Source organism: Ursus maritimus, unplaced genomic scaffold (genome assembly GCF_017311325.1).
Source record: "Ursus maritimus isolate PB19 unplaced genomic scaffold, ASM1731132v1 scaffold_7, whole genome shotgun sequence".
NCBI classification, from domain to species: domain Eukaryota; kingdom Metazoa; phylum Chordata; class Mammalia; order Carnivora; family Ursidae; genus Ursus; species Ursus maritimus.
In genome coordinates this window covers 36,119,422-36,146,122 of record NW_024426885.1, presented here as the reverse complement: position 1 = coordinate 36,146,122, position 26,701 = coordinate 36,119,422, and the positions used below count along the sequence as shown (strand labels likewise).

At 35.4% G+C, this 26,701-nt stretch overlaps 1 protein-coding gene across 1 annotated transcript in view; it reads left to right on the top strand.

Moving 5' to 3' along the window:
* KIF20B (kinesin family member 20B) overlaps nucleotides 1-25,751 on the top strand; it is a 64,808-nt gene extending 39,057 nt beyond the window's left edge. The window contains exons 22-33 of the mRNA XM_040624125.1: nucleotides 1,440-1,500; nucleotides 5,590-5,715; nucleotides 6,384-6,511; nucleotides 7,907-8,062; nucleotides 12,643-12,819; nucleotides 14,343-14,453; nucleotides 16,604-16,801; nucleotides 17,581-17,649; nucleotides 19,056-19,157; nucleotides 19,557-19,707; nucleotides 23,776-23,918; nucleotides 25,503-25,751. Coding sequence (XP_040480059.1) covers nucleotides 1,440-1,500; nucleotides 5,590-5,715; nucleotides 6,384-6,511; nucleotides 7,907-8,062; nucleotides 12,643-12,819; nucleotides 14,343-14,453; nucleotides 16,604-16,801; nucleotides 17,581-17,649; nucleotides 19,056-19,157; nucleotides 19,557-19,707; nucleotides 23,776-23,918; nucleotides 25,503-25,580 — 1,500 coding nt within the window. The 3' untranslated portion in view covers nucleotides 25,581-25,751. The remainder of the gene's footprint in view (nucleotides 1-1,439; nucleotides 1,501-5,589; nucleotides 5,716-6,383; nucleotides 6,512-7,906; nucleotides 8,063-12,642; nucleotides 12,820-14,342; nucleotides 14,454-16,603; nucleotides 16,802-17,580; nucleotides 17,650-19,055; nucleotides 19,158-19,556; nucleotides 19,708-23,775; nucleotides 23,919-25,502) is intronic.
* Nucleotides 25,752-26,701: the final 950 nt, after the last annotated feature.

The window sequence follows — 26,701 nt, the reverse complement described above, 5'->3', positions numbered from 1 at the left end:
TAAGTCATATTGATACCATGTGCTTCCTGATTTGATGTGACCAGAAGGGCACATCTCTTATGTGGTGTTTTTCCCCCAAATCCATAACCTCATTCTAATCATGAGACAACATTCAGGCAAATTCAAACTGAGGATGTTTGTACACAATACCAGACCAGTAAACAGTGTCAGGGTCAATAAAGAAAGGGACTACCAAGGACTTCTCACAGATTGGAGGAGACTAAGGGGGGACAGGATTACTAAATGCAGTCTTGTATCCTGTATGGGATCCTAGAAGCGAAAAAGGAGATCACTGGAGAAACTGGTGAAATCCAAATACAGTCTATAGTGTTGTTAATATTAGTGTAGCAGCGCTAGTTTCTTTTTTTCATACAAAGATGATTGTTTCCATATTTTAAATAATAGAGCATGGAGGCTCAACTGCTCATTTTTTGGTCCAGTGTTTCTCAATCGTTAAATAAATGTACCATGGTAATATAAGAGTTAATATTAGGAGAAGCTAAGTGGAGCTTATACAGGAAATATATGCTATTTTTGCAACCCTTCTGTAAATCTAAAATCATTTCAAAATAAAAAGTGAAAAGAAAATGAAGCTCATGTCTTATAAAAAATTATTTTTCAAAAGACGCTTAAAAAGCAAAATCCTTTTACAAGTGGTTATATTTTGCTTGACATCAATTAAATGGATTTGGCAACAATTAAAAAATGGATTTGTTGTATTCTTTGCATGTTGGCTTTTGAACGAAGCAAACTAATGAATATTCATGTGTAAACACATGATTTTAATTTTTAACTGTATCTAATCCTAATAAAGCAGTCTATACTTTCCTAATAGGTTTCTGAGATTTCCAGGTTTTGTAATGATTCATTCCAGGACTTGAAAAGTAAGGAGATAGTGTGATGTTAAATGAGATAGGGAGTGAAAGTTGAATTACCTGATAGGTTAAAACTAGAGTTGGAGGATTTCCAGTGCCCATAATTTACTCTTTTGCCTCTTGTGGCTCCTGTTATTTTTTTCAAACTCTCCAGCTACTTCCTACATAGAAGGGATGGAGGACCTTATTTTTCTGCCCTTTAAGTTTATTGATACGGAACTTTTTTTTATGGCTTTCCTTGTTCCTCCTATGTTAAATGCATAGTGAGCCTCCATTTCCTCATTTCTGCTTTTTCTGGTGTGTAAGAGAACATGGTAGCTTAAAACATTGAGTAAATAAAAGGACTGGGCAGTAACTTTCAGGTAGATTAAAGGTATCAAGTTTTGTGCTTTACTCTGCTCTTTTCTCCAAGGCAAAAGAAACTTGGAAGCCTGAGACTAGTACTCAACCTTGTAGGAGAGAGATTTCAAACCCAACATTGAACCCTGTTTTCAAGTCCCACTATTACATATTGCTGTGCATTTAGTTACATTTGCATTTAATTCATGTTCTTTCATCTTGCAGGAGCAGTTAAGTAATCAGAATGTGGAAGAAGCTATACAACAGTATGAGAGAGTGTGCAAAGGTCAGGAACAAACCTCTACTTCCAGTACTAAAATAACTGCAGAATAGGTAGTTGCAATAACAATTGAGTTAGCATTTTCCTTTGAACATTATAAAGTAAGGTCAACATAAGATGTAACTCTATCAAAAGAGATTCTAATGAGTGACTCGTCAACATAAAGTTTACTTTTTAAAAAGATTTTATTTATTTATTTGAGGGAGAGAGAGAGCACAAGCAGGGGGTAAGGAGAGGGACAAGCAGACTCCTCACTGAGCAGGAAGTCTGATGCGGGGCTCGATTTCAGGACCATGGGGTCATGACCTGAGCTGAAGGCACACGCTTAATCGACTGAGCCACCCAGGTGTGCCCCAACGTAAAGTTTATTCTTAGAAAAATAAAACATTAAGAAATATTCAGTTAAAGGAATTTTGATTTCTTTTTTTTTTTTTTTTAAGATTTTATTTATTTATTTGACAGAGAGAGACAGCCAGCGAGAGAGGGAACACAAGCAGGGGGAGTGGGAGAGGAAGAAGCAGGCTCATAGCAGAAGAGCCTGATGTGGGATTCGATCCCGCAACGCCGGGATCACATCCTGAGCCAAAGGCAGATGCTTAACCGCTGTGCCACCCAGGCGTCCCAGGAATTTTGATTTCTAAGTAATGGCCAGTATTTTGTGAAAAATAGTCACATTGGTCACAATGAATGGAATAGATTTCTAGACAAAATCATGTAAGAATATATGTCAAGTAAAACATCTTTAAAATTAAAATATTTTTAAGAAGTTTTTTAAAAACATTAAATATTTTAGTTTCAGATCTTATGTGCTGAATTATGCTTTTTTTTAACTCAACTTTTATTGATTTTTTAATCTGAAATATAAAATTACCTTTGTAAATGATACATACATCTTTCTGTTCATAATATGCACATTCCTTTCCTCTCCCTCACTCACCCCTTAATCTCTTGATTGTATGAGTAGTAGAGCTGGGATTTAAATCTAAGTCTGTTTCACTCAAGTTTCAGATTCTCTTCGCTAATCTGTGCTGTTTGTACTTGGCCAACTAAAAAGAAAGGGGTAGGACAACCAGATTATTGCTTATTTAGATAACTTCAACATTTGTGGGATTTACTTGGATCAATAAGTTGAGCGTGTGTGTGTGTGTGTGTGTGTGTGTATCTCTGCACACTGTCCTATTTTCTCTTGCCTTTCTTTTAGGCTTTTGTCCTTTAACATTTCCTATTTCCATAATCTTTTTAGGGATTTTCTTTACTTTGGCTCCTTTGTCATTGTTGGCAAATGTGAATAGATCTTAGCTATTTTGACCAAGGTATAGTTTCTATCATATTTTAATTTTTCCTCTTTGCCAAATATGAGAACTGTGGCACAGGCCCATGCTGACCACTTTAATCTGACTTCCATCTTCTCCACACTCTTGAAACTTGCTCCCAAGTCTCTTGTAACCTACATATTTTCAAGTCTATTACCTTTTTGTAATCCCTCCTTTCTTTTATTTTTTATATTATTTTGACATAATTGTCCACCCTCTTCCTTTTCCTCATTTTTATTTTTTACATAGTACTTACTGTGTGAGTGTATTTTTTTCTAAATAAAATGGTAATGTGTAGCTTCTCCCCCTTTGAAACTTGTCTCAGCTATTGTGATCTGTTCTGTACCAATTACTGCCTGTCTCTCAGAATGAACCTCAGCTACTTTGGCAGCTTTCCTGATTAATGCGTCATCTTCTTTTTTCTCTTTATTTTCTCACTGGACAGTCCATTTGTTCCTTTGATTTCAGTTGTTCATAGGACATTCCCCAACAAACAAAAAAGTGCATTTTTAGTTCGGCTTCTATATTTCTATTTAAATATTGAAAGCCATTTACTTAGCTATCTTAGTGTAAAATTCTTTTTTAAAAAATTGAGATACAATACATAATTATTACCTTTTAAAAATGTACAGTTTAGAGCATTTTAGTATATTCACATGGTTGTATAATCACTACCACTATCTAATTCCAGAACATTTTCATCACCCCAAAAAGAAACCTTGCGCTTATTAGCTGTCACTCCTCAGTCCCTGTCAACCACTAATCTACTTTCTGTAGATAGCTCATAGCTATATTTTATTTTATTTCATTTTATTTTACTTTGTTTTATTTTGCTATCTTTAGATAGTAGTGAAGAGATATTTGTCTCATAGCTGTCATTATGTTGCTTTGTTTTTTTAAAAAAAGATTTTATTTTTTTATTACTGTTTTTTAAAAGATTTTATTTATTTATTTTGGAAAAAGGAGGACATGCACACAGGCGTGAAGGGGGGAGTGGGGTGGGGGGAATAGAGGAAGAGGGACAAGCAGACTGTGCTAAGCATGGAGCCTGAGGCAGGGCTTATTTCCATAACTCTGAGATCTTGACCTGAGCTGAAATCAAGAGTCAGACCTTAACTGGCCAAGCCACCCAGATGCCTCCTAAAGATTTTATTTTTAAGTAATCTCTACACTTAGTGTGGGGCTCTAATCCACAGCCCTGAGATCAAGAGTCGCACCCTCCACTGACTGGGCCAGCCAGGTGTCACACTTTATTTTCTGTTTTATTTGTTGCGTATTTCTGATTATTTCCTGAAATGAAACGTAAATTATTGGAGGCAGTGAGTGATAAATAGTTCTTTCTCTCTCTCTCTTTTTTTTTTTAACTACACCTACCTTTCAAATAATAGGTGGACAGCCATTAGTGAAATTATCATTGGTGTCACAAACTTTCTCAATTGATAACTAGTTACTTAAACCTTTTTCTTTCTAACCTTCTAGTTTAGAGCAAAATATAGGGTGGAAGAGGGAAGGGATTCTTTGAATAAGCTTTTATTAATTGTATGATCTGAATATATTTGTAATCATGCTTTTTGAAAGAATGAGTTTAGATTATGATACCAACACTCCTTTAATCCTAGGAGGAATTCTGTTTTATTAGCATTCCTGACAGCTTATATAAAGGGATAGAAATACTGAAAATTATTCATATAATTTTTTCTTATTGTTTCATTAAATTTTTCTTTTTTTTTTTTTTTTTTTAAGATTTTATTTATTTGTTTGACAGAGACACTGAGAGAGGAAACACAAGCAAAGGGAGTGTGAGAGGGAGAAGCAGGCTTCCCGCCGAGCAGGGAGCCCGATGTGGGGCTCCATCCCAGGACCCTGGGATCATGACCTGAGCCGAAGGCAGACGCTTAACGGCTGCGCCACCCAGGCGCCCCATTAAATTTGTCTTTATTGTTTTTTTAAGTTTGCTATTTATGTGTACCTTGAGGGAGCCATTTTTTGGGATTTTTGTTATTTTTAATGTTTAGTGACCTGAGGTTGAGCTACGTGCATTTATAGGTTTATTACCTCTAACATCAGTAATAGTTTTGGTGAGGTGTCTGAAATGTGCCCTGCTACAAACAGTGGCCGTCACCAGAGGCAACAAAGTAATTTCCTTCGTACCTCTTTCTAGCAGACAGCGCTAAAATGGAATTGTTTATAAGTCATTATTGTAGTCCTTTTTTAAGGGCCAGAGACAATTTTAAGGCTAGTAGCACAGTCACTCCTGAAGAGTTGGTTTTAAAAATACTGGAGATTTTTGGCTTTGGAAATTTTTGTAGAAAACATAATTACTTGAGATTAAAAAAAAAAAGTCAAATTGGGATGGAGCCCTTTTTGCTTTTAGGAGGCAAACGTTTTACTTTTGCTTTGAGAATATTAACACTGAAAAGAAATGTTTTGCCAAATAACATTTTTTTTCTAAATCCCAAGATTTGTGTTTATTAGTATTAATAGTTTAATAGTATAAAAATTGTTAATTTTGTCCGAAGAGATTGTCTTTTCCATCCATCTATCCCTTCGTGCAGTCTTTCCGGTCTCTATCTGTCAGATGCTTATTTGATGCTTCATAGCTGCCACTACTGTTCTAGGCCTCGAGGTGCCACAGGCAACAAGACAAAGCTTCTGTCTGCATGGAACTCAGATTCTATTCTGGGTAATAAAAGTGTATTTTAATTTTAGAAGAACTCAAGACAAAGTGGGTATCTAGATGTAAATGTTAGTAGTTTCTAAAATGTTCTCCCTAAATTTTTAGATCTAAATGTTAAAGAGAAAATAATTGAAGACATGCGAATGACCCTGGAAGAACAGGAACAAACTCAGCTGGAACAGGACCGAGTGCTCGAGGCTAAGTTGGAGGAAGCCGAAAGACTGGCCGCAGGTACAACAAGACTGCTTAAGTATCTCCAGACCTACCTGCCGTTTTCTGTATTTCCCTAGATTTCTTTCCTTTTTAAAAGTTGTTTAGTATTTATAATAATTCATAGTGAAAAAGTATTGGTGTGTTTTTGGAGTGTCCGGTCACTTGCCATTTTCCAATGTGATGAAAATTGTTTTATCTAAGTAAAATTGTGTGTAGTAAAGAAGGAATAAGGACACTTTCATAATAACTGGATGATAACTTGCAATGTTTCCCAGCCGTTAAAAACAAATTTTCAACTGAGTTTCAGCTCTGTCCAGCTTCTTAGTATCATCTTGTATGTTTATCTTGGTAAATACTCTGATTCCATACTTCAGAATACTATCACATTTTTTTTGATTTTTGAGAACCACGTGAGGTTTCCTATATAATTAAGATTGAGATGTGTTTATACTGTATACTCTGAACACTATTCATTGGGTTCCTGAGAGGTCCTTGTACTTACTCTTCTCTAAGAATTTGGTAAGAGCTCTTAAAAGTGCAGCCCTTGAAATTGTCTCAGTTCTATCTGTGTTTATGTTTTTCCTCTGGGTTCTACTGATTCTTGTCTGTATCTCATGCCACATGTATCTCTATATGGTATAACTTTTGCATGTGCTTTAAAAAATAATTTTATGTTTTCAAATTAGAATTGGAAAAATGGAAGGAAAAATGCAATGTTCTGGAAGGCAAAAGTAATCAAAGGTCAAATAAAGAACTTGAGGATAACACAGATGTACTTAGTGAAAAGCTCAGTAAGCTTCAGGACGAGTTACAGGTATGATTTTATGTATATATGTATCTAGCCATGGTATTTCTCATGAGAGGAGAGTTCAGCAAGTATTTTATAATTTAGATATGGGTGAAGTGCTACCTGGGAAATGTGAACATACAGGTATAGTTTTTCAGTATACATTGAATCGACATGGGGCGGAAATTTCCAAGACACAAACCACCAGTTAGTGCCAATGAAAATACAGTGGTTGGGTCTTCTCTTTTATTTTCTATGTATTTAATTCTTAAATCACTAGTTATGTGTTTGTACCTATTTTTCTACTCCTTAAACTTCTTAGTCCTCAAATACTGCTGTGGAAAAGAGGACTCTTAGGAAGATTATTTTGTATATAATCATTTTAATTTTTAGTTATGAAGTTGGTAAAGAATACAGTTGTATATCTGGACACAGGAGTATATTTGAAACTCTATTATATAAAGGATATTCTGTTTTGCATTTGTATTTATTCCCTGTTCAATTCTAAATACTGTATAGAATACCACATGTGGAGGAAATATTTTTTAATGGGGTTTACCAAATACCACTTAAAATTTGATACATTTTACTAGAAGGAACTAGTTTTGAGATTGAAGAAAGCATAATAGTGATTTTAAAAAGTTGGCTGCATCTAAATTATTTTCTTAAATACATGCTATATGTAATCAGATACTGAACAAATAAAAAGTCTTTCATTAACTATTAATTATATATTCTAGAATTTACCCTAATTGGGAAAATCCCAAAGCAGGTAGAACAAAGTAAATACTCCATTACTTATGAAAAAATATTAACTATATTGGGAATGTTCATATTAAGGAGTATTCCTTTATTTTATGTTCTTCTCAAATGATGTAATCACATAGATTATGAACTTTGTAATTCTGGAATGGAAATTACTGATCAGCTTTATTCTCAGTCTAGCCATTCTCAGTGTTCCTCTGATTCATGAATATCCTGTTGCACAAGTTACTTTTTGCATCCTGTATACCCAGGAATATTTTATTTTTGAAACCATACAATTAGAAATGACCATCACAAACCAAGACTTTTTCTTTTCTGACATGTAGAAAGACTTGGGTCTTTGTAACTCTTTCAGAAATAGAGATTGTTTATTTGTTCTTAAGGTCACTGATGAAGGAGAGTCCTTAAATGGACTTCATAGCAAAATAGGTTTATAAAAGGAAGTCCATTTAGAAAAGGAAATCAGCAGCATTCATTTTATAATCTGAAATAAACTCTGATTTTATCATTGTTTAAGGAAAAACACTTATTTTTAATTTTCAAAACGGTAAAAAAGTGATGGTTTATATGAATATGTTCTAAAAATAAATTTGTCGACTATGACTTAAGTATTATTTAAGCATGTGATAGTTACTTGTATTATTTTTATATATATAGGAATCTGAACATAAATATAAAGCCGACAGAAAGAAATGGCTAGAAGAAAAAATGATGCTTATCACTCAAGCAAAAGAAGCTGAGAATCTACGAAACAAAGAGATGAAAAAGTATGCTGAAGACAGAGAGCGTTGTTTGAAACAACAAAATGAAGTGGTTGGTAACAATTATACTTTATCTTTGAAGTATTTCACCAGCTGCTTTGGTTTAAGTTTATCCCTGGGATTCTTACCAGTCTTTACATGGTTGCCTGATTTTCTTGCTCTTTTAAAAGACAGTTTGTCTATTTGTAAGATGACTTTTCTGTCCCAATTTTGAAGTTCACTTACATTCTTATTTTAACTTTCTTCAGTCCATTTAGCAAGTTGGGAAAATGCCTAATTACATCTCAGTATGTAGGTACAGAACTTAAACATCTCTTCCCTTTGATTGCTATAGGGTTATCTCTATTATAAAATTTTGCACTGTGAACTGTAGATTCTATTAACATGGTGTGTGTATGTTATTTCATAAGCTGATTTTATCAGGGCTTTAAAAAAGTCAATTATGGGCACCTGGGTGGCTCAGTTGGTTGAGCGTCTGACTTTTGGTCTTGGCTCAGGTCATGGTCGTGGGGTTGTGAGATCGAGCCCTCTGTTGGGCTCCACACTCAGCACAGAGTCTGCTTTGAGATTCTCTCTCCCTCACCCTCTGCCCCTCCCTCTGCTTGTGCTCTCTCTCTTTCTAAAATAAATAAATAAAATCTTCTTAAAAAAAAGTCAACTAAATTGTTTCTAGAAGACAATAGGTAGAAATAACCTTTGGTTTTATCTTGACTAGCTGTGGCTCTTGTAGCAATTCTATCTTAGCTTGTTTTTCCCTTCCTGTTTTACTTGACTGCTTAGCCTGTTTGACACCTCCTGTTGCCAACAGAAGAAAATAAGTTAAAAGGTATTGTTGGTCTTAGGAAAGCTATTGTGCAACACATTGACACTATCTTTAAATGAAAAGCTGATTTCCTCCTTACAGTAGTAGTAACTTGGCAGTGTCACATTGTCATTGCTGGTATTTTTATTTGTTTATGACAGAGTTTTACAGATAATAGCTGAGCTTCCCTGTGAAGCCAGGATGTTAATTTTCAGTAAGTTAAGGGTGATTTTCCCACTGATTTTTAAAAATAATTTTACCTTTTTATTTTGAAATCATTTTATTTATAGAAAAGTTGCAAAACGAATCCAGAGTTCCTGTATACTTACCACTAACTTCTCCTGATGTTAGCACCTTAGGTAACAATAGTACAATGATCAAAATCAACAAATTAACATTATTGTATTTCTGTTAGCTAAATTGTGGTCCTTATTAGAATTTCATAAGTTTTCCCACTAATGTCTTTTTCTGGGTCCAGGGTCTCATCTAGAATGCTACATTACATTAGTAGTAGTTGTTGTTGTTGGTTTTTAAAGATTTTATTTATTTACTTGAGAGAGAGAGTGAGAGAGAGAGCATGAGGTGGGGGAGAGCGGGAGAGGAGAGGGAGAAGCAGACTCCCCGCTGAGCAGAGAGCCCGATGTGGGGCTCTATCCCAGAACCCTGGGACCATGACCTGAGCCAAAGGCAGACGCTTAACCGACTGAGCCACCCAGACACCCCCTAGTTGTCATTTTCTTAGAGTCTTGACTCTTTTTGTCATATGCTAAATCATGTGAGACTAATAGCTTCTCATTACTACAACTCTGAGATGGCAATATATTTCATGTGCCAATTCCACGTGATTAAATGTACCTTCAGAAGATGGTGGGTTGAGCCGGATACTGATGCTGCATTTGTCTCAACAGGAAAGGTTGCTACTAGTTCTCTGCTCCTGTCCCACAGCCCATCATACCTTCCTGGGCAATAGTAAGAGGCAAGAAGTGAAATCAAAACTGTTGGCACTGTCAGCCACTCCAGCTCTAAATCAGGAATAGAGCTATTTTCTTTTCCCAGTCAGTGATCCCTCTGGCAGCAGTGCTAGCAAGTAAACCAACTTTAACTTGTTTTGCTTTTTAAGAGGTAGAGAACGTGCTTGAGGGTGAGGAGGGAGGAAGGGGCAGGAGAGAGAGACAATCTCAAGCAGGCTTCACATCCAGGGAGGAGCCTCACGTGGGGCTCCGTCTCATGACCTGAGCCAAAATCAACGAGTTGGAAGCTTAACCCACTGAGCCACCCAGGTGCCCTAAAACCTACTTTTAAGTTTTTAATCCTAGACAAAGCTAGCTTCCTTCTTTTTCCCATATATTTCTTTGCAGTCATACCTAGGATGTATGTGTCTGCCATATTAAGGTATATATTGTTAATTTGTAAAATTGTCACATGTAACACAGTAAATCACAGTAAATAAACAAAACAATAGTTCGGTGAACTGTTGTAGTCAGTATCCACTTAAGTACCACCTAGTTCAAGAAATAGAACATTACCAGCCCCCCAGGGGGCTCCTCTTCTATTTCTTTCCCTGTGGTAATAACTATTCTGTCTTTTAATGTTGTACTTTAGTTTTGGCCAGTTTTGAATTTTATGTAAATGGATTTATTCAGGATGCATTTGTTTTTCCTGGCTTCTTTCAATATTATGTTCATGAGAATTCTTCATGTCACATGTAGCTGGAATTAGTCCATTTTCATTGCTGAATATTGCAGTGTATGAATATACCACAGCCTATTCATTTTAATGTTGGAGATATGTGAATTATTTTCTGCTTTGAGCTGTTACATGTAAATTCTCCTGTAAACATTTTTATCCATTTCTCTCAGTCACATATGCATGCGTTTTTCTTGCATAGTTAGCCAAGAATAAAAATGTTGGATGATAAGGTATACACGTATGGAACTCTGGTAGAATGTCAGATTGGTTTCCAGAGTAGTTGTACCCATTTGTACTCTAATTAGTATTGGAGTTGCTGTGTATTCCCACAAACATGGTGGTGTTGGTCATTTTTTATGGTTTTAATGTGCTTTTCCTGGAGTACTAATGAGGTTGAAGATTATAAGGCTCCTTACCTTTTTCCTATGGACTGTCTGGCTTTTTCTACTTGATATGTAGGAGCTTCTTAAACTTTCTGGATCGGAGCTCTCTGTTATGTGTTGCAAGTACCTTTTTTCAATCTCTAGTTTACTTTTTATGTTGCCTTTTTATGAATATGAGTTCTTAAATTTACTTTAGTTCATTTTCCTAACTTTTCCTTTATTAACCCCAAAGACATGAAGATGTTCTTTTATGCTATTTCCTGTTTGAGTTTTACCTTTCATATTTTGATTCTAGTATTGAGTTTTGTGTTGGAGTGAGTTAGGCAGCAAGACTAATTTTTTTTTTTAATGTGGATTACTGATTTTCCTGGTAGTATTTATTGAAAAAAAACTTTCCCACTGCTCTACCACTTTTTGTTCAAGGATTAATTTTGGTATATGGTATGAGATTAGGATTGGGGTTCTTTTTTTTAACAATATAATCTCTTGTTTTGTTTTTTTTTTTAAGATTTTATTTATTTATTTGACAGAGAGAGACAGCCAGTGAGATAGGGAACACAAGCAGGAGGAGTGGAAGAGGAAGAAGCAGGCTCCTAGCAGAGAAGCCTGATGTGGGGCTTGATCCCAGAACGCCGGGATCACGCCCTGAACCAAAGGCAGATGCTTAACGACTGCGCCACCCAGGCGCCCCTGTTCCAGCATTCTTTGTTGGAAAGACTGTCCTTTCCTCCATTGAATTACTTTGGTGTTATTGTAGAATGCCAGTTGACCATGCACTTGTGGGCCTTCTTTTCTGTTCTGCTGATCTCTGTTCATAACATTATCACATTGTCTTGATTATTATAGTAGGCTTGAAATGACAGTGTGTTTGTTCCTACTTTGTTCTTCATTTTCAACATAATTTTGACTATCCTAGATCATTTGCATTTTCATATAACTTTCACAGTGAGCTTTCCCATTTCCACACATACGCTCTCACCTGCCTGGATTTTGATTGAAATTGCTTTGACTCTATAGATCTATTTAGGGAAAACTGACATCTTAACAATATGGAGTCTTTTAATCATTGAGCACAAACTATCTGTCCATTTATTGATGTATTTTTCTTTTCTTTCAGCAGTGTTTTGCAGCTTCTCATGTTTAGGTCTTACCCATATTTTCTTTAATTCACCACTGTTTCTTGGTTTTTGAACTCATTGAAAAATGGTATTTCAAATTTTCATTTCTCTATTGTTTGTTGCTATTAGTTTTGTCATTTGCTTGACTGTAGTTTTACCCTCTCATTTCCAAAATCTTGGGGGAAATGCTAGTATTAGATTAAAAGCCATAATTTCTTATTGAAAGAAGTGACCAATAAACTGATTTTTGGAATGAGGTGGGATAGGAATAAATACAGCATGTGGACAGTAAATATATAAAGGCTTTTTTTTTTTTTTTTTAAACCAGAGAGAGGGGGGGAGAGAGAGAGTAAGCACAAGCAGGGGGAGTGGCAGGCAGAGGGAGAAGCAGGCTCCCTGCTGAGCAAGGAGCCCAATGTGGGACTCCATCCCAGGACCTTAGGATCATGACCTGAGCCGAAGGCAGCTGCTTAACGGTCTGAACCACCCAGGTGTCCCTGTGTATTTTGTTTTACAAGTAAATATTTTATCTAACCTTAACTATGTAATTTGTTACATGTCTTATTCATAGTTGTGTTATTTCTAGTAAAAATTTCAAAAAAATCTTAGTTTCATAACATTTTCTTTATTTTCTGGTTAGGACATACTTACAACACAACTGGCAAAGAAAGATGAGAACCTTCAGAAGTGGCGAGAAGAACGGGATCAACTGGTCGCAGCTTTAGAAATACAGCTGAAGGAACTGATCTCCAGTAATATACAGAAAGATAAGGAAATTGAGCAATTAAAAAAGATCACATTGGAGCCTTCTGAAACAGTGAGTAGAATCTTGTTCTTTCATTACTTTTTTTTTAATTGAACAGAGGAATTTTTAAAAATGATTTAACTCTTAGAGGATAAAAAAGTAAGTTTCAATAGATTACAGGGGAATCAGAGTTTCAAAAATTACTTGGATTGTTATTACATATTTCAAGTTTTCAGAGTTTTATGATTATGATCAATTTGCCAACTGAGAAATAGTACTTTCTCAAATATTTTGGTCATATCTTCCAGGTAGAGTAATTAGAAAATAAACAATTTGTGATTTAGTCCCTCATCTACCTTTCAAATGTGGGAATGTGATTCAACCTGAATTCTTGGTAATATTTAAATACTTGGGCCCACCCTAAGTTTACTATATAAAGGTATGAATTGTTTTGAAAATGAATTGTTTTGGTAATGACTCACATTGGTGAGTCATTCTGGAGTTACTTTTGTAATGTTTCATTGGGGTTGGGAACCCTGCATGGAGAGAGGATTGCATTTCACAGATAGTTACTTCCTGGTATAATCGAATCAGGGTACATTTGAAGCTAGTCTTTCCAGAATAAATGATCTATACTTAAAAATTTGCTGCCTTCAGACAATAGGAAAAGAAATGTATGTGCATGTCTGTCACAACAAAAGACTTCATGACTCTAAGAGGAAGACTGCTAAAAAAGAGAGGTAGTAGCATGTGGTACATATAGCACAGACAAGAAACTTAGAAAAACTAGGTGTCTGTTGCTGTCACTGTGGTTTTGGGATCTTTGGGAAAATTACTTATTATATCTGAACTTCTCTAAAACAGAGATAGTAATGTCTTCCTACTAGAGTTGTGAAAATTAATTGAGAACATTTGTAAAACAGCACAGTTTTATTTGGGTAGGTGACATAAGAGATACATTTGACTTCTGCTTTTGATGGCAGTCATGAGAAGGCCCATTGTGGAATTTATTAAAAATATAATCTGATACTTCTTTATAGATCCCTTAAATAGGGTATAGGAATAGAGCATATCCTATGACTGAGAAAAAGGGATGAGTTGTGCAGCAAGAAAAGGTTTAGTATCAATATGGTCTTTTCTACTCTGATACTACTCTGATATTACTACTCTGATAGTTGCATTCTCAAGACTCCTCTAGTTTTTCAGAATGGTGTTATCAAAGCAGTTGTTGGGGTTCCAACACTTCCAACTTAGTACAGACCATGGCCATGTGATTTTACATCTCTCGGTTTTGGTTTCATCTAGAAAGTGGGAATAATGATTCTTGCCAAATCTAGCTGAGAGAGTTGCAATGAAAGTAAAATGAGAATACAAGAAAACCTTGAAAATTGAAAGTAATCTTTCAGATTTCTCTTTCAATCAGGCTTAGAGGCTGGCAAGGTGCCCAGCCTTTCCTAAGTCTCTGAGGATAAAAGAGAGGAGGAAGTCTTTCATTACTTCCATGATATAATCCACCCAAATCTTGGTTTTTTGTTCTTTAGGTGAAGTGTTTTAATATATTTTTGGTTACAATGGCTTGTTTTAATATTTCTTAGGAAGAACAGAATGTGGATATCAAGCCTACACATATGAGTTCAATGGATCCTGGCAGAGTTGAAACTGAACCTCTATCAACAAGTTTTGAAATGTCTAGGAATGAAGTAGAGGTGGGCATTTGGTAACACTGTCCACTTTGTTACCCTCTTTACCAGTGACCGCTAATTAATAAATAACACGTGCAAGTTTAATTTAATCAATTGTTGTACCTTGCTGTGCAGTTAGCTGTATGTGCTCTTGGCTGTGGGAAGGAAAACCTAAAGGCTTATGAGAAGTGAAATTCTTTTGGAAGATTAGATCCCCCAACGATATTAATCTCCTCTCAAAATGATACTTATTGTAAACAACAGATTTGTTAATATAAACAAACTTGGTGGTCAGAAATAGGAAATCCTACAAAAGATAAAATATGGATGAATATTAGCCCTCATAAGAGGTCCTTTTAATAAGCATTCTATTTAGTAGTTTTTTGTTTTTTTTTTAAATTGTACCCGTTTAATAACTTTGTCACCAACTCTCAGTAATTCACAATGAGTTTCCTTAATCTATAGTGGGTTTAGGGTTCTGTAAACCACTTTGGATAATAGAGTCTTAGATTACATATGAAATAGATAAAAATTCTATGTCACTTAAAGTTTTGAAGACAAATTCCTTTTTTGCATTTATTTTTTAAACACATTTATTGGGAGTTTTTAGTGTTGGTTGGGAACATTGCTAAGTTGTTCCCAACTGAGAGTTCAAACGTAAGACATGATTGCCAGCCTCAAGGAGTAAAGACTCTAGTAAAACAGATACTTAAGTGAGTACTTGTTTGACTTTATCTTATGGGCTAAGAGTCATGAAGAGAGTGCTAAGAAGGAACATTGCCTGCGGGGAGGATGTGATGAATTTTTACCTGAGTGGTTGTGAATGTGGGTTAGAGAAGGTAACGTCATCCTGGGTCTTGAAGGTGAATAGACTTTTACCAAGCTGTGAATGGGAAGAGAAGGGCATTTTAATCTGGGGAAATAGCACAAGGCATTCTTTTCTCTTGCCCTTTCTTTGATAGTTTTTGGTGGAATTTCGGATAATTGGCATTGGCCTTAGAGACAGATCATATCATTTGAAGAGAAATTTGGAGTTGATTCATAAACAAGATTAATCTTGATTGCAAAGGCAGTTATATATGGAACATTTCTTTATAAATTTATATATAACTCTATATTTATACAAATACATATGTGTATATATATAAATTTATGTCCTAAAACCTCCTGATTCCAATTCTTATTAAGAATTCCAGCAGTTACTGTATATTCCAGTTTTGGGGAATGGTTTTATTATGCTATTTTGTTTTTTGGGTTTTTTTTTTTTTTTTAATAATAATTTTCTATTATGTTATGTTGGTCACCATACAGTATATCCTTAGTTTTTGATGTAGTGTTCCATGATTCATTATTTGCGTATAACACCCAGTGCACCATGCAATATGTGCCCTTCTTAATACCCATCACCGGCCTATCCCAATCCCCCACCCCCCTCCCCTCTGAAGCCCTCAGTTTGTTTCCCAGAGCTATTTTGTATCTTTCTCTTGCCTTCATGAACTCGATATGCTGTGTTGGAATTAAAGTCTAAATGATTCATTCATGTAGCTGATAGTTGATTCTGGGAGCTCAGTTGAACCTATATGTGGCCTCTCCCTGTGGCTTGGGCTTGTCACAGCACAGTGGCTGCATTCTGAGATGAGGCATTTTGAAGGGGGAGCGTCCTGAAAGTAACTTTTCAAAGAGGACAGGGTGGAAGTTACAATGCTTCTTATGATCAAGCCTCAGAATGATGAAGTTATTTCCACCAGATTCAGGGAAGAGAAATGAGACTCCATCTCTCAATGGGAGGAGTAACAAAGAATTTGAAGCCAACTTTAATCTCCCTTAATTAGGGTGCTTATTAAAAATCCTAGACTCTTTCCTAGGAGATTTAGTAGGTTTGTGTCAGGGTCCAAGAATCTTTAAATAAATTGTTTGAATTATTCTTATGATCATACAAGTTTGGGAAATACTGATCTCTATTTCCTTGAATTTTAACATATCGTATGTAAACCTGGAGAGGGTGGATGGTAACACCGATCTTTCTGTCCTTGCTGTGGTAAATTCGAGCCAGCACACTTTTAATCTTTTCCAATTCATTGTCTCTGATAAGTATTTGAAAGAGTTAATTCTTTGCGATTCATGAATTCATATTCTGCAAATAAGATTTGTTTTTCTTTTTAATTATGCTGTAGGATGGCTCTGTAGTCCTTGACTCTTGTGAAGTGTCAACAGAAAATAATCAAACTACTCGATTTCCAAAACCTGAGTTAGAGATTCAGTTTACACCTTTACAGCCAAACAAAATGGCAGTGAAACACCCTGGTTGCACTTTACCTGTGACGGTTAAGATTTCCAAGGCCCGGAAGAGGAAGAGTAATGAAATGGAGGAGGTAAGTACTTAAGTAATGAGTGAATTTAGCAAGCAAACCTTAAGCTCAGTTATTATACATAATTAAACTTTTATACTGCCCTCTTGTTCATAAGCACTGCTATTGGAGACCAAAATCATAATTTGTGGCATATTTTATACTCCTTAAGAATATTATTATAGTCTAATAGTCCTTAAACAAAAAGCTTAGGGTTATTAAAACTTAGCCCTTGTTTCATTGAAGCTGTGCTAGGTCAGGTGATGGTGGATTTCCCCGGAGAGCTAGTTCAGTGCACCAGTCCTGGTCAAACTCCAGTGGAAGAGAAATGGGTTGATAAATTAGAGAAACCAAATGGCTAACTTGCTTGAATATAATCTTTGTTGTTTAACTAAAATCTTAGCTCTCTATGGTTAGAGTAGGTTTTGGAAGAGAAACTTTTTCTATCAGCCGGTATATTAAAATTTGGGCCTCTATTTAGTGGTAGGATAAAAACTCTTTACTACTTCCTACTGTAGCTCTCTGATTGTGGGGTTACCGAACCTTCTGCCATATCCTAGCCAGGTGGGTTTGGCTGGTCACATAACTTTCTCGTTCTCAGTTTTCTCCTTTTAGAAATAAAGGATTAGAGATAATATGTTTAAAATGCTTAGCGTTTGTTCCACATGTGGTGGATACATAATAAATGGTAATATTTAGTTTTAAAAGTAACTTGTTTTAAATTTAAAACTAACTATAAACTCTCTAGCACAATAACTTTTTCTTCAACTTTTTTTTTTTTTTTTTTTTTTACCTCTTTAAAGAGTAGTATATTTTCAAGCTGGTGGAAGAGCAGAAATAGTATTAACCATACTCCTGAGGCTCTCTGTCAGGTAATAAATTTGCTGAATGAATATTATTTAGCATCTTTCCTGCTACACCTAGATTACCTTTAGTGATTGTTTTGTAGAGCCTTAGTTAACTTTTATTCAATATTTATTTAATTTATATTTATATTTTAGACAACATTAAAATAGCATTTTAATTTCATTATGATCTCTGTTGACTTTTTCTTGATTCGTTTTTTCAAGGGAAAAGGAAAAATTGGTTGTGTACTCAGAGGGTTAAACACCAACTATTTTATTCATTTTACTGTTGGTATATACTCCCCAAGCGTTTTTCAGAATAGATATACAGATTCATGTAGTTAAATCATGTAGAAACTTAAGGTTTTTTCCTGTTTTTACTAGCTCTTCACTGCTCTAATAAAGTGAGTGTTGTAAGGTCCTCATGAGAACCGTTTATATAGTGCTATATATATTCTAATCCAGTGACAACTCCAGAGAACTCTTTATTGCACACTGCACGTATGATGGAGTTATTACTCTTCATTTGTTTTCCATTGATTACCATCTGTCTTTCCCCTTTCAGGAAGTCTGCTTCTTATTACCCTTATGACTTCTACTTTGTAACTTGAATTCTGAGGTTCAGTCATGATCTTTTCTTTGTTTCTTTCCTTGCCTTTTTTTTTTTTCCTTTTATGCTTATAATCTTTGGTACAACTAGGATTTGTGTAAGTTTGATTCAGTTAATATACTAGAAGAGACTTTGTCCTAAAGAGAAGTTATGTGGGAGAAAGAAATGTAATATGTCATGCCTATTTAGTAGGGAAGATAGATTATATTTTTTGATTTTAGCATTTTGCCTGTGCTTATATTGAAGATTTTTACTTGCTCTGTTTTGTTCTTGATGCTACCAAATTTCAATTAGAGTTCTTAAACATAGATACTCTGCATGATTTGGGAGTTGGGGAAAGAGTAGATGTATTGCTATATTTTAGAAATGGGGTTCAAATAAAAGATGTTATGCCTTCTATTTCTTATTTAGCTTATGTAATTTCATTATTTATGATATATGTGAAAAATTCATACCTTCAGTCATGTTGCAGTATATGTGTGTATTAAATCCTCACATTGTACATCTTAAACGTACCTATGTTATGTCTATAATACCTCAATAAAGCTGGGAGAAAAAGTCATACCTTCAGTCAGGTTTCTCAACTTCAGTATGATTGGCATTTGGGTTTGTATTCCTGTTCTGGAAGGCTTTCCTATGCATTTACAAGGGTGTTTAGGAGCATTCCTGGCCTCTACCACTAGTTGCCAATAAACATCCTCCTCTCCCAGCAGTGACAACCCAAAATATCTTCAGAGAACCATCATCTTTTTTTTTTTTTTTTTTGAGCCTAGAGAAAGAAAATATTGTTAAGAAATTAACCAGTGAATTTCATTAATTTTAGGACTTGGTGAAATGTGAAAATAAGAAGAATGCTACACCCAGACCTAATTTGAAGTCTCCTGTTTCTGAGCATAGAAATTCTTCTGTCAAAAAGGAACAAAAGGTTTGTCTTTTAATGTGTTCAGAATTGACCATTTTCTTAATGTTTATAAAGTAGAATATAAAAATAAAGATGTCAAAGTTGATCAGTAATTACCCGGAAATCCAGTTTTGTCCAGTTATAACTCATTTATCTTCCATTTCTTACTCATCTAATTCAGCTTAGAATATAATAACCTTTAACATTAGGCCAGCAGCAGGCCCTTCGTGATACTTCTGAGTTAGCCTATCACACCCATTTTGCCATTCTTTGGTTCTTTCACCCTCTCCTCATATACTTAATCCTGAATTAACCTGCCTGCGAATTTGTGACCTGTGTCTGGCCTCTTTAATTCAACTGTGGTTACAGTTGTTTTCTTCTAACATTTCTCATCGACAGTAACAAAAAATGTTTGTTTTTTAGGTTTCCAAACGTCCGTCATCTAAGAAAACATACTCTTTACGGAGTCAGGCATCCACAGTAAATACAAATGTGGCCACTAAGAAAAAAGAAGGAACACTACAGAAATTTGGAGACTTCTTACAACATTCTCCAACAATTCTTCAATCAAAAGGTTTGCAGAAAACTAAATGACCTTTTATATTAGGTGTTTTTTAACTCAACAGCAGTGATTATCATAGTTTGAATAGACATTGTCCTATGTTGAGTACCATGGGACGATGCATGAGATGATGACATGCTTAGATGTTCACTGGAGTGGAGGAGAAAGAACGATATGTAAGTGCAGTTGACCCTTGAACAACACGGGTTTGAACTGTACAAGTCCACGTATATGTGGATGTTTTTTGTTTTCTTTTGTTTTTAGAGGTGGAGGGGCAGAGGAAGAGGGGGAGAGAGAATCCTAAGCAGGCTCCATGTCCAGCATGGAGCCCAAAAGGGGGCTTGATCTCACAACCCTAAGATCATGACCGAAGCAAAAATCAAGATTCAAAGGCCTAACTGACTCAGGTGCCCTGTGGATGTTTTTTGATAAGTACATTGCTATGAATGTATTTTTTCTTACTTATGATTTTCTTAATAACATTTTGTTTTCTCTGGTTTATTGTGAAAATACAATATATAATACATACAAAATGTGTGTTAACCAGTAAGAGTTCTGATCAACAGTAGGCTATTAGTAAAGTTTTTAGAGAGTCAAAAGTTGCACTCAGATTTTTGACATTATGGGAGGGTCAGCACCCCAAAGCTCTGTGTTGTTCAGGGATCAACTTAATTCATCCAGAATTCATCCAGAGCAGCCCACTTAGTGTAGTTACAGGGATCCAAGCAAAGTGCTATGGTGGTATCGGAGGGAAGAGAGCTATTTGATTCAGAGGCTAAGGGAAATTTTTTATTTTTTTGAAGATGTAGGATTAACTTGGGTATTGAAATGCTGGCAGGATTACACCCTCTAGAGGTAATCACTATATTATGGTATATATTCTTATAGTATTTTTTTTCTATGCATTGACAAACATTACCCATTCATATATATCAAAAATATGTATTTCTATAAGTAGCTATTGGATTTAGTTGCTTCATGGTTTTTTCTTTATGATGTAACATTAACCATATTAATTATCTGTGTATAAACACATACTAAGATATATACTTCTTTTGTATATAATAAATACAAACAGACATTTATATGTACACACACACACCTACTGGAGGGAACAGTTTTAACACAGGCAGAGTACCAGGAGAGTGTAGGGCATGTGCAGGCACTGGGGTAACAGTATACATCTGGCATGGAGAGTGTAGACAGATCGTTGCGGGAAGAGGCAGGCGGTGGACTCAGGATTTTCAGGAGATTGCCTCAGTGGTGGCAGTGGGATAAATTAGAGACTAGAGGTGAGGAGAACAGGGAAGGATAAAGCTGGAGAGAGTTGAAGTGTAAAAACACTTTCTGTAAAAACTTACACAGAGATTCCCAAACTTTCTTGGTTCGCAGTGCCCTTAATGTCTCAGTGAGTTTTTTTCATTGTTCCCCTACACCCAAAGAAAAACACAAATATTTTATCCATTAGTGCTAAGGCCAAAAACCACAGAAAATTCAGCTTCTGAAAATCACAGTTGTAAAGATACATCATCATCAAAAGGAATGTAATGCGTTATCATTTGAAAGTATGAACTCCTTGAGCTATTGTGTGTCACTGTTTTCTTCGAATATTTAAAATATTTCGAGGTGCTCTTGTGAGTTTGCTGTAGTACATCTTCGTGCACAGCTTGGGAACTTCAGACGTACCAGACCCCGTTTGTATGTGTTTTTCAAAAAACACGTATTTTTTAAAGGTGTAATTAGTATAAGCATAGAAGATATCTGGAGGGACAACAGCAAACTGTTAAATATCTATATGTGGAGAGGCAGGACTTGTTATTTTAGATTCTTAAGTATTTTATTTAAATTATATTGATAAGCACTTCCATAGCAAAAGAAAATAGGTTTTCAAGGAAAGGGAAGTACCCATGTGGTAATTGACTCCCTTACTTGGTTGACCCAGCTCTTTAACAACTTCCCTAATTGTATACGTTGTGTGGGGTCTTTTTTTTAAGTTTATTTATTTAATCTCTACACCCAACATGGGGCTTGAACTCACCACCCCAAGATCAAGAGTTGCATGCTCTTCTGACGGGGCCAGCCAGTCGCCCTTAGTGTGGTTTTTTTTTTTTTTTTTAAGATTTTATTTATTTGACAGAGAGAGACACAGAGAGAGAGAGGGAACACACGCAGAGGGAGTGGGAGAGGGAGAAGCAGACTTCCTGCCGAGTAGGGAGCCCGACTCGGGGCTTGATCCCAGGACCCTGGGATCATGACCTGAGCCAAAGGCAGACGCTTAATGACTGAGCCACCCAGGCACCCCCCTAGTGTGGATTTTTGAACATTTATTTCTAGGAGTATAAGATACCCCTATTTTGGATTATAACTATACTGTGTCTGTTGTTGATCACTTGAAAACGTAGGGAAAAAATAGAGATTAATTTTTAAAATTCTACTGTTCTTGATAACCAGTTACTTCATTCCTTCATTCACTGGTTTCTCAACTTTTCCCTCCTGTCTGTCTCCTGTTCATCCAGTGCATGGCTGCCAGAAGGATCTTTTCAAAGTGCAGATTGAATTATTTAATCTCTAATTTTTGTTTTCTTATCTTTTCCACTACAGTTTGAGCTTCACAAGTGCAGTGAGTCTGTGTGGTTCCCATCCTCAGCTCTTAGTATAGTGGCTGGCACATTGTCATGAGGAGTTTGGCGGCTCCCGCCTGGCCAAAATCCCATGTGTGACTTTTTTTTTCTTTTTAGGCTGACCATAGGCAGTTACAGAGGCTTTACATGTTAGGCTTCATGGGGAAAAGCCGCCTTCCCCACATCTAAGGAGAGCAGTCTCTGAAGGGAGTTACAGTCAAGGACTCAGGACCCTGGCCACCTATGTCCTGATACATATCTGTAGTCCTAGCCAAAGTGCCTTCATTCAGAGCCTCTTTACTGGGGGCCTTTAGCAGAGAAATTCCTCAGGCACCTCTGCCTGGGACCTTCTTATGACCGGAAAGGGGAGGGAACCTTGAAGACACTTTCTCCACTCTGATTTTACTTTTCCACTCTTAGCCCTTCCTTCTGGCCTCCAGCCCCAAGGTGCATAAAACTGCAAGAGCCAGAGCTTTCTGTTCAGCGCTCCCTTGGCAGGGGCGGACATCCCCACCCCTTACTGATCTTCCTGACCTAGACCACCCATGGGGAAGGATGGAAGGTGGGGGTGGGAGTTGGCGCTTTCTCAGGTTTTGCCTCCTGCTTATTCTATTGCAGTAAGTGGTTAAAGGCTTAAGAGTTGCTTTTATTTTGGCTTATTGACTTAACTGGCTGCTCTGACATTGGGCAGCTCAGCTCTTTCAAGCCCAGATTAACCCTCGACAAGTAGACTTTCAATTTAGCATATTTCCTTCAATGTTTTTTCTATTTAAAAAAATATATAGTTGATATTATATGTATAAGGATTTTCTACCCAGGAGGTTTCCCAGATGGAAATATGTTTTCTATTAAAATCAGTATGTACCTGTTGAAAGACAAACAAATGTACAAAGTAAGAATTTAAAATTTTTATTCCACTTCCTAGAAGCAATCAACTATTAACAATTTGATTTACTCTGTGTGTGTGTGTGTGTGTGTGTGTGTGTGTGTGTGTGTGTTAACGGTAAGCAAAGGGCTCAAAATTCTAAACTGCTTTCACTTAATATTGATTGTGTTTGTGTGTAATTGTGTATTGATTACGTATGAGTACTGCTGCATGGTCCGGGATATATGTATCCTGCTTTTTTGCATAACAGCATGAACCTTTTCAAGTCATTAAAAACACCTGAGTTTTGTTGGTTGTACTATAATTCACGAAACCTTTCACCATGTTGAACATTAGTCAACTGATGTTTTATTTATTTGCTTTTTTGTTTTTGCTGTTCATCATTATTTCATGTATTTATGAGACATTTAATTTTTTCTTTGTGAATTGACTAGTCATGTCCTTTCACCATTTATAAGTTGCAGTGCTTTTTCTCTTTAACTTGGTATGTTTTTCTTTATTAAGGATTTCAAAACTTTCCAGTTAGAAAGTTATTTATTTCAGAATTTAAGTAATATATGTATTTTTTCACAGCAAAGAAGATAATTGAAACGATGAGCTCTTCAAAGCTCTCAAATGTAGAAGTAAGTAAAGAAAATATGTCTCGACCAAAACGGGCCAAACGGAAATTATACACAAATGAAATTTCATCTCCTATTGATATATCTGGGCAAGTGGTAAGCTACTCTTTTTGGTTTTCTTAAAAGTAAAACTGTCCATGTTCTTTTTAATTTGGAGGTATTCATAACAATCTGAATTTTATAATGGTTTGAATTTTTATTCTTTAGATCAGTTCTCTTGGAATATGCTTTAAATGTTATACTTTTGCTATTTGATGTGTTAAATTTGTAATAATTATAAGTGTTGCATTAATGTATACAAGTGTCACGTATTTACATTTGTAAATTAATCAGAGAAATTTTAATTCCATCATTAGAATTAATACTGTTTAGTAGTTTATTTGCTTCTAACACCTATTTTTCTTGTTAACTATATCATAAGAGTTGTACAAATCTGGACCTAAGTGAGCCTGGTAAAAATACAAAATTGACATTCAGTCATTTCCTCCCACCTTTCCTCTAAGCCTTCCAGGTTCTTTTAAGAAAAGACTGTAGTTTGTCATCCTGACTTGATGACTCATTCTCTTCACTCAGAACAGTCTGTGCTATTACAGGGGAAGTTCTAATTTTCCATCAGGCTTGCATTTGCCTAGTGGATGAAATGGATGGTAGAAAAGTAATTTAAGGAGAAGCCTTCAACAGGAAGTGGCTCAGAGAAATCAGGGGAGAGACTTTCTGCAACAGTACCTATCAGATACAAGACACTGGAACGCAGGTGGTGAAGAATTAGGGTCAATTAGGACATGCTGTTGGAAATACTATTCTCTTGGTCACTTTTCACTCTCTGTCTGATTAGTACATAATTTCTTCCCTTGGCTGAAGTTCTTTCTTTTCTTAGTTGCAATATAATGCTCTTTCTACTTTCCTAAGTTATATACAGTAGTCACTTCTTATCCTTGCTTTTGTTTTCCATGGTTTCAATGTCCTGTGGTCATCGTGGTCTGGAAGCAGATGATCCTCCTTCTGGTATATTGTCAGAAGATCAGTAGTAGCCTAACAATATGTCACAGTGCCTACACATTCACCTTACTTCATCTTATCACATAGGCATTTTATCATTTCTCATCATCACAAGAAGATGAGAAAGTACAGTATGATATGTAGACAGAAGAGACCTACAACATTTACATAACCTACTACAGTATATTGTTATAATTGTTTTATTAGTGATTGTTGTTAATACAATAATGTGCCTAACTCATAAATTATAGTGTATCATAGGTATGTATGTATAGGAAAAAACAGTAAACATAGGGTTTGGTTCTATCCTTGGTTCAGGCATCCACTGGGATCTTAGAACATAGGCCCCACAGATAAGGGGGGATTATGGTACTTGTTGCTGCAAAAGATCTTTTCTTAAAAATTATTTGAGGTATTTGCCTCCAAATATTTCAGTAATTACTTCAAGCTATATATGTCCTGAATTCAATATGGGGTGTAGATTATTTTAATCCTATGTTAGGTAGTATTGAAAGAATCTTTATAAAATCTATTACTTTTTAATAGATTAGTATACTTATAGTCTAAAAGGACAAAATATTATAATGTACCTATTATTCCAATTATTAAGCACTTGAATAGATCTTACTAAATTATAAATAAGCTTTTATTTATAAAGTATTGTGAAATTGTTAATTTCAGATTTTGATGGACCATAAAGTAAAGGAGAGTGATCATCAGATTCTCAAACGACGACTTCGACCTAAAACAGCTAAATAAATCACTTATGGAGAATGTTTTAATATAAGTTTTATGTTCATAATCATTGTAACTTGCATCCTGACTTTTCAAAGATAATTGTATATATTATGATGCATTAAATCCTGTGTATACATTGCTATTTTATACATAGTGTAATTTTAATTGAATAAAGACAATAAGTCAACAGCACTATTTGTCTAATGAAGACTTTTTTATAATAGATTTTTTCTTTCTTTTTTTTTAAATTTGAGTATAGTTCATACACAGTGCTACATTAGTTTCAGGTATATAACGTGGTGATTTGACAAGTTTATACATTATGCTATATAATAATTTTTCAAACTGTATTCATTTTCCTTTTATCCTAGGCATAGGATCAGTGAGGATCCTAGAAAAGATGCTGGGTTTTTTTGTTTTGTTTTGTTTTTACACGTGTCGTAGATCAGATATTTGGTTTATTTACATTTAACAGTGTCTTATGAATTGTTTTTACTTCATTTGTTAGGAAATACAACTGATTTTACATGTCTCTTTGGATTATAGCTCCTAGTTGCCAGAATTTGTATGCACATAATTTAGAAAAGATCTCAAGTCTTTAATTAGAATGTCTTTTATTTGTTAGTGAGCAAATAGAGTTGGCTTTCCTATTTTTTGGAACACAGAAAATCAGAAGCAGAAAGGAAGCAGCTAGAGGCCGAAAAGGCACAGCTATCTAGAAAAGATAGAATTTTAGACTTGGAGGGACCTTAGAAATGCATTTTCTTAATTTTATAGATAAGAAAACTGAGACCCATAAAGTTTACTTTTCTTAAGATCATACAGCTAAGGTTTATTGAGCTTTGGTTTAAAAAAAAAAAACAATTAGAGGCAAAAAACAAAGCAGAAGCCTCAAGAATTCTTGCCACCTGGGGCTTTTAAATCTAAGAGCATACATTGATATATGTAAAACCTTAAAGGTTTCATTGGATTTTATCATTATTTATTATAATGATGAGCTTGAGTCAGAGAAAAAAGTTATCTTTAGTGTCTTAAGAGACACACCATGTTTAGGGAAAATTTCCATCAAAATATTTCATTAAAACTTTTTAAGCACTAATATGTTTTTATTCTGTTACCTGGTCTCATTATGCTAAAAATAG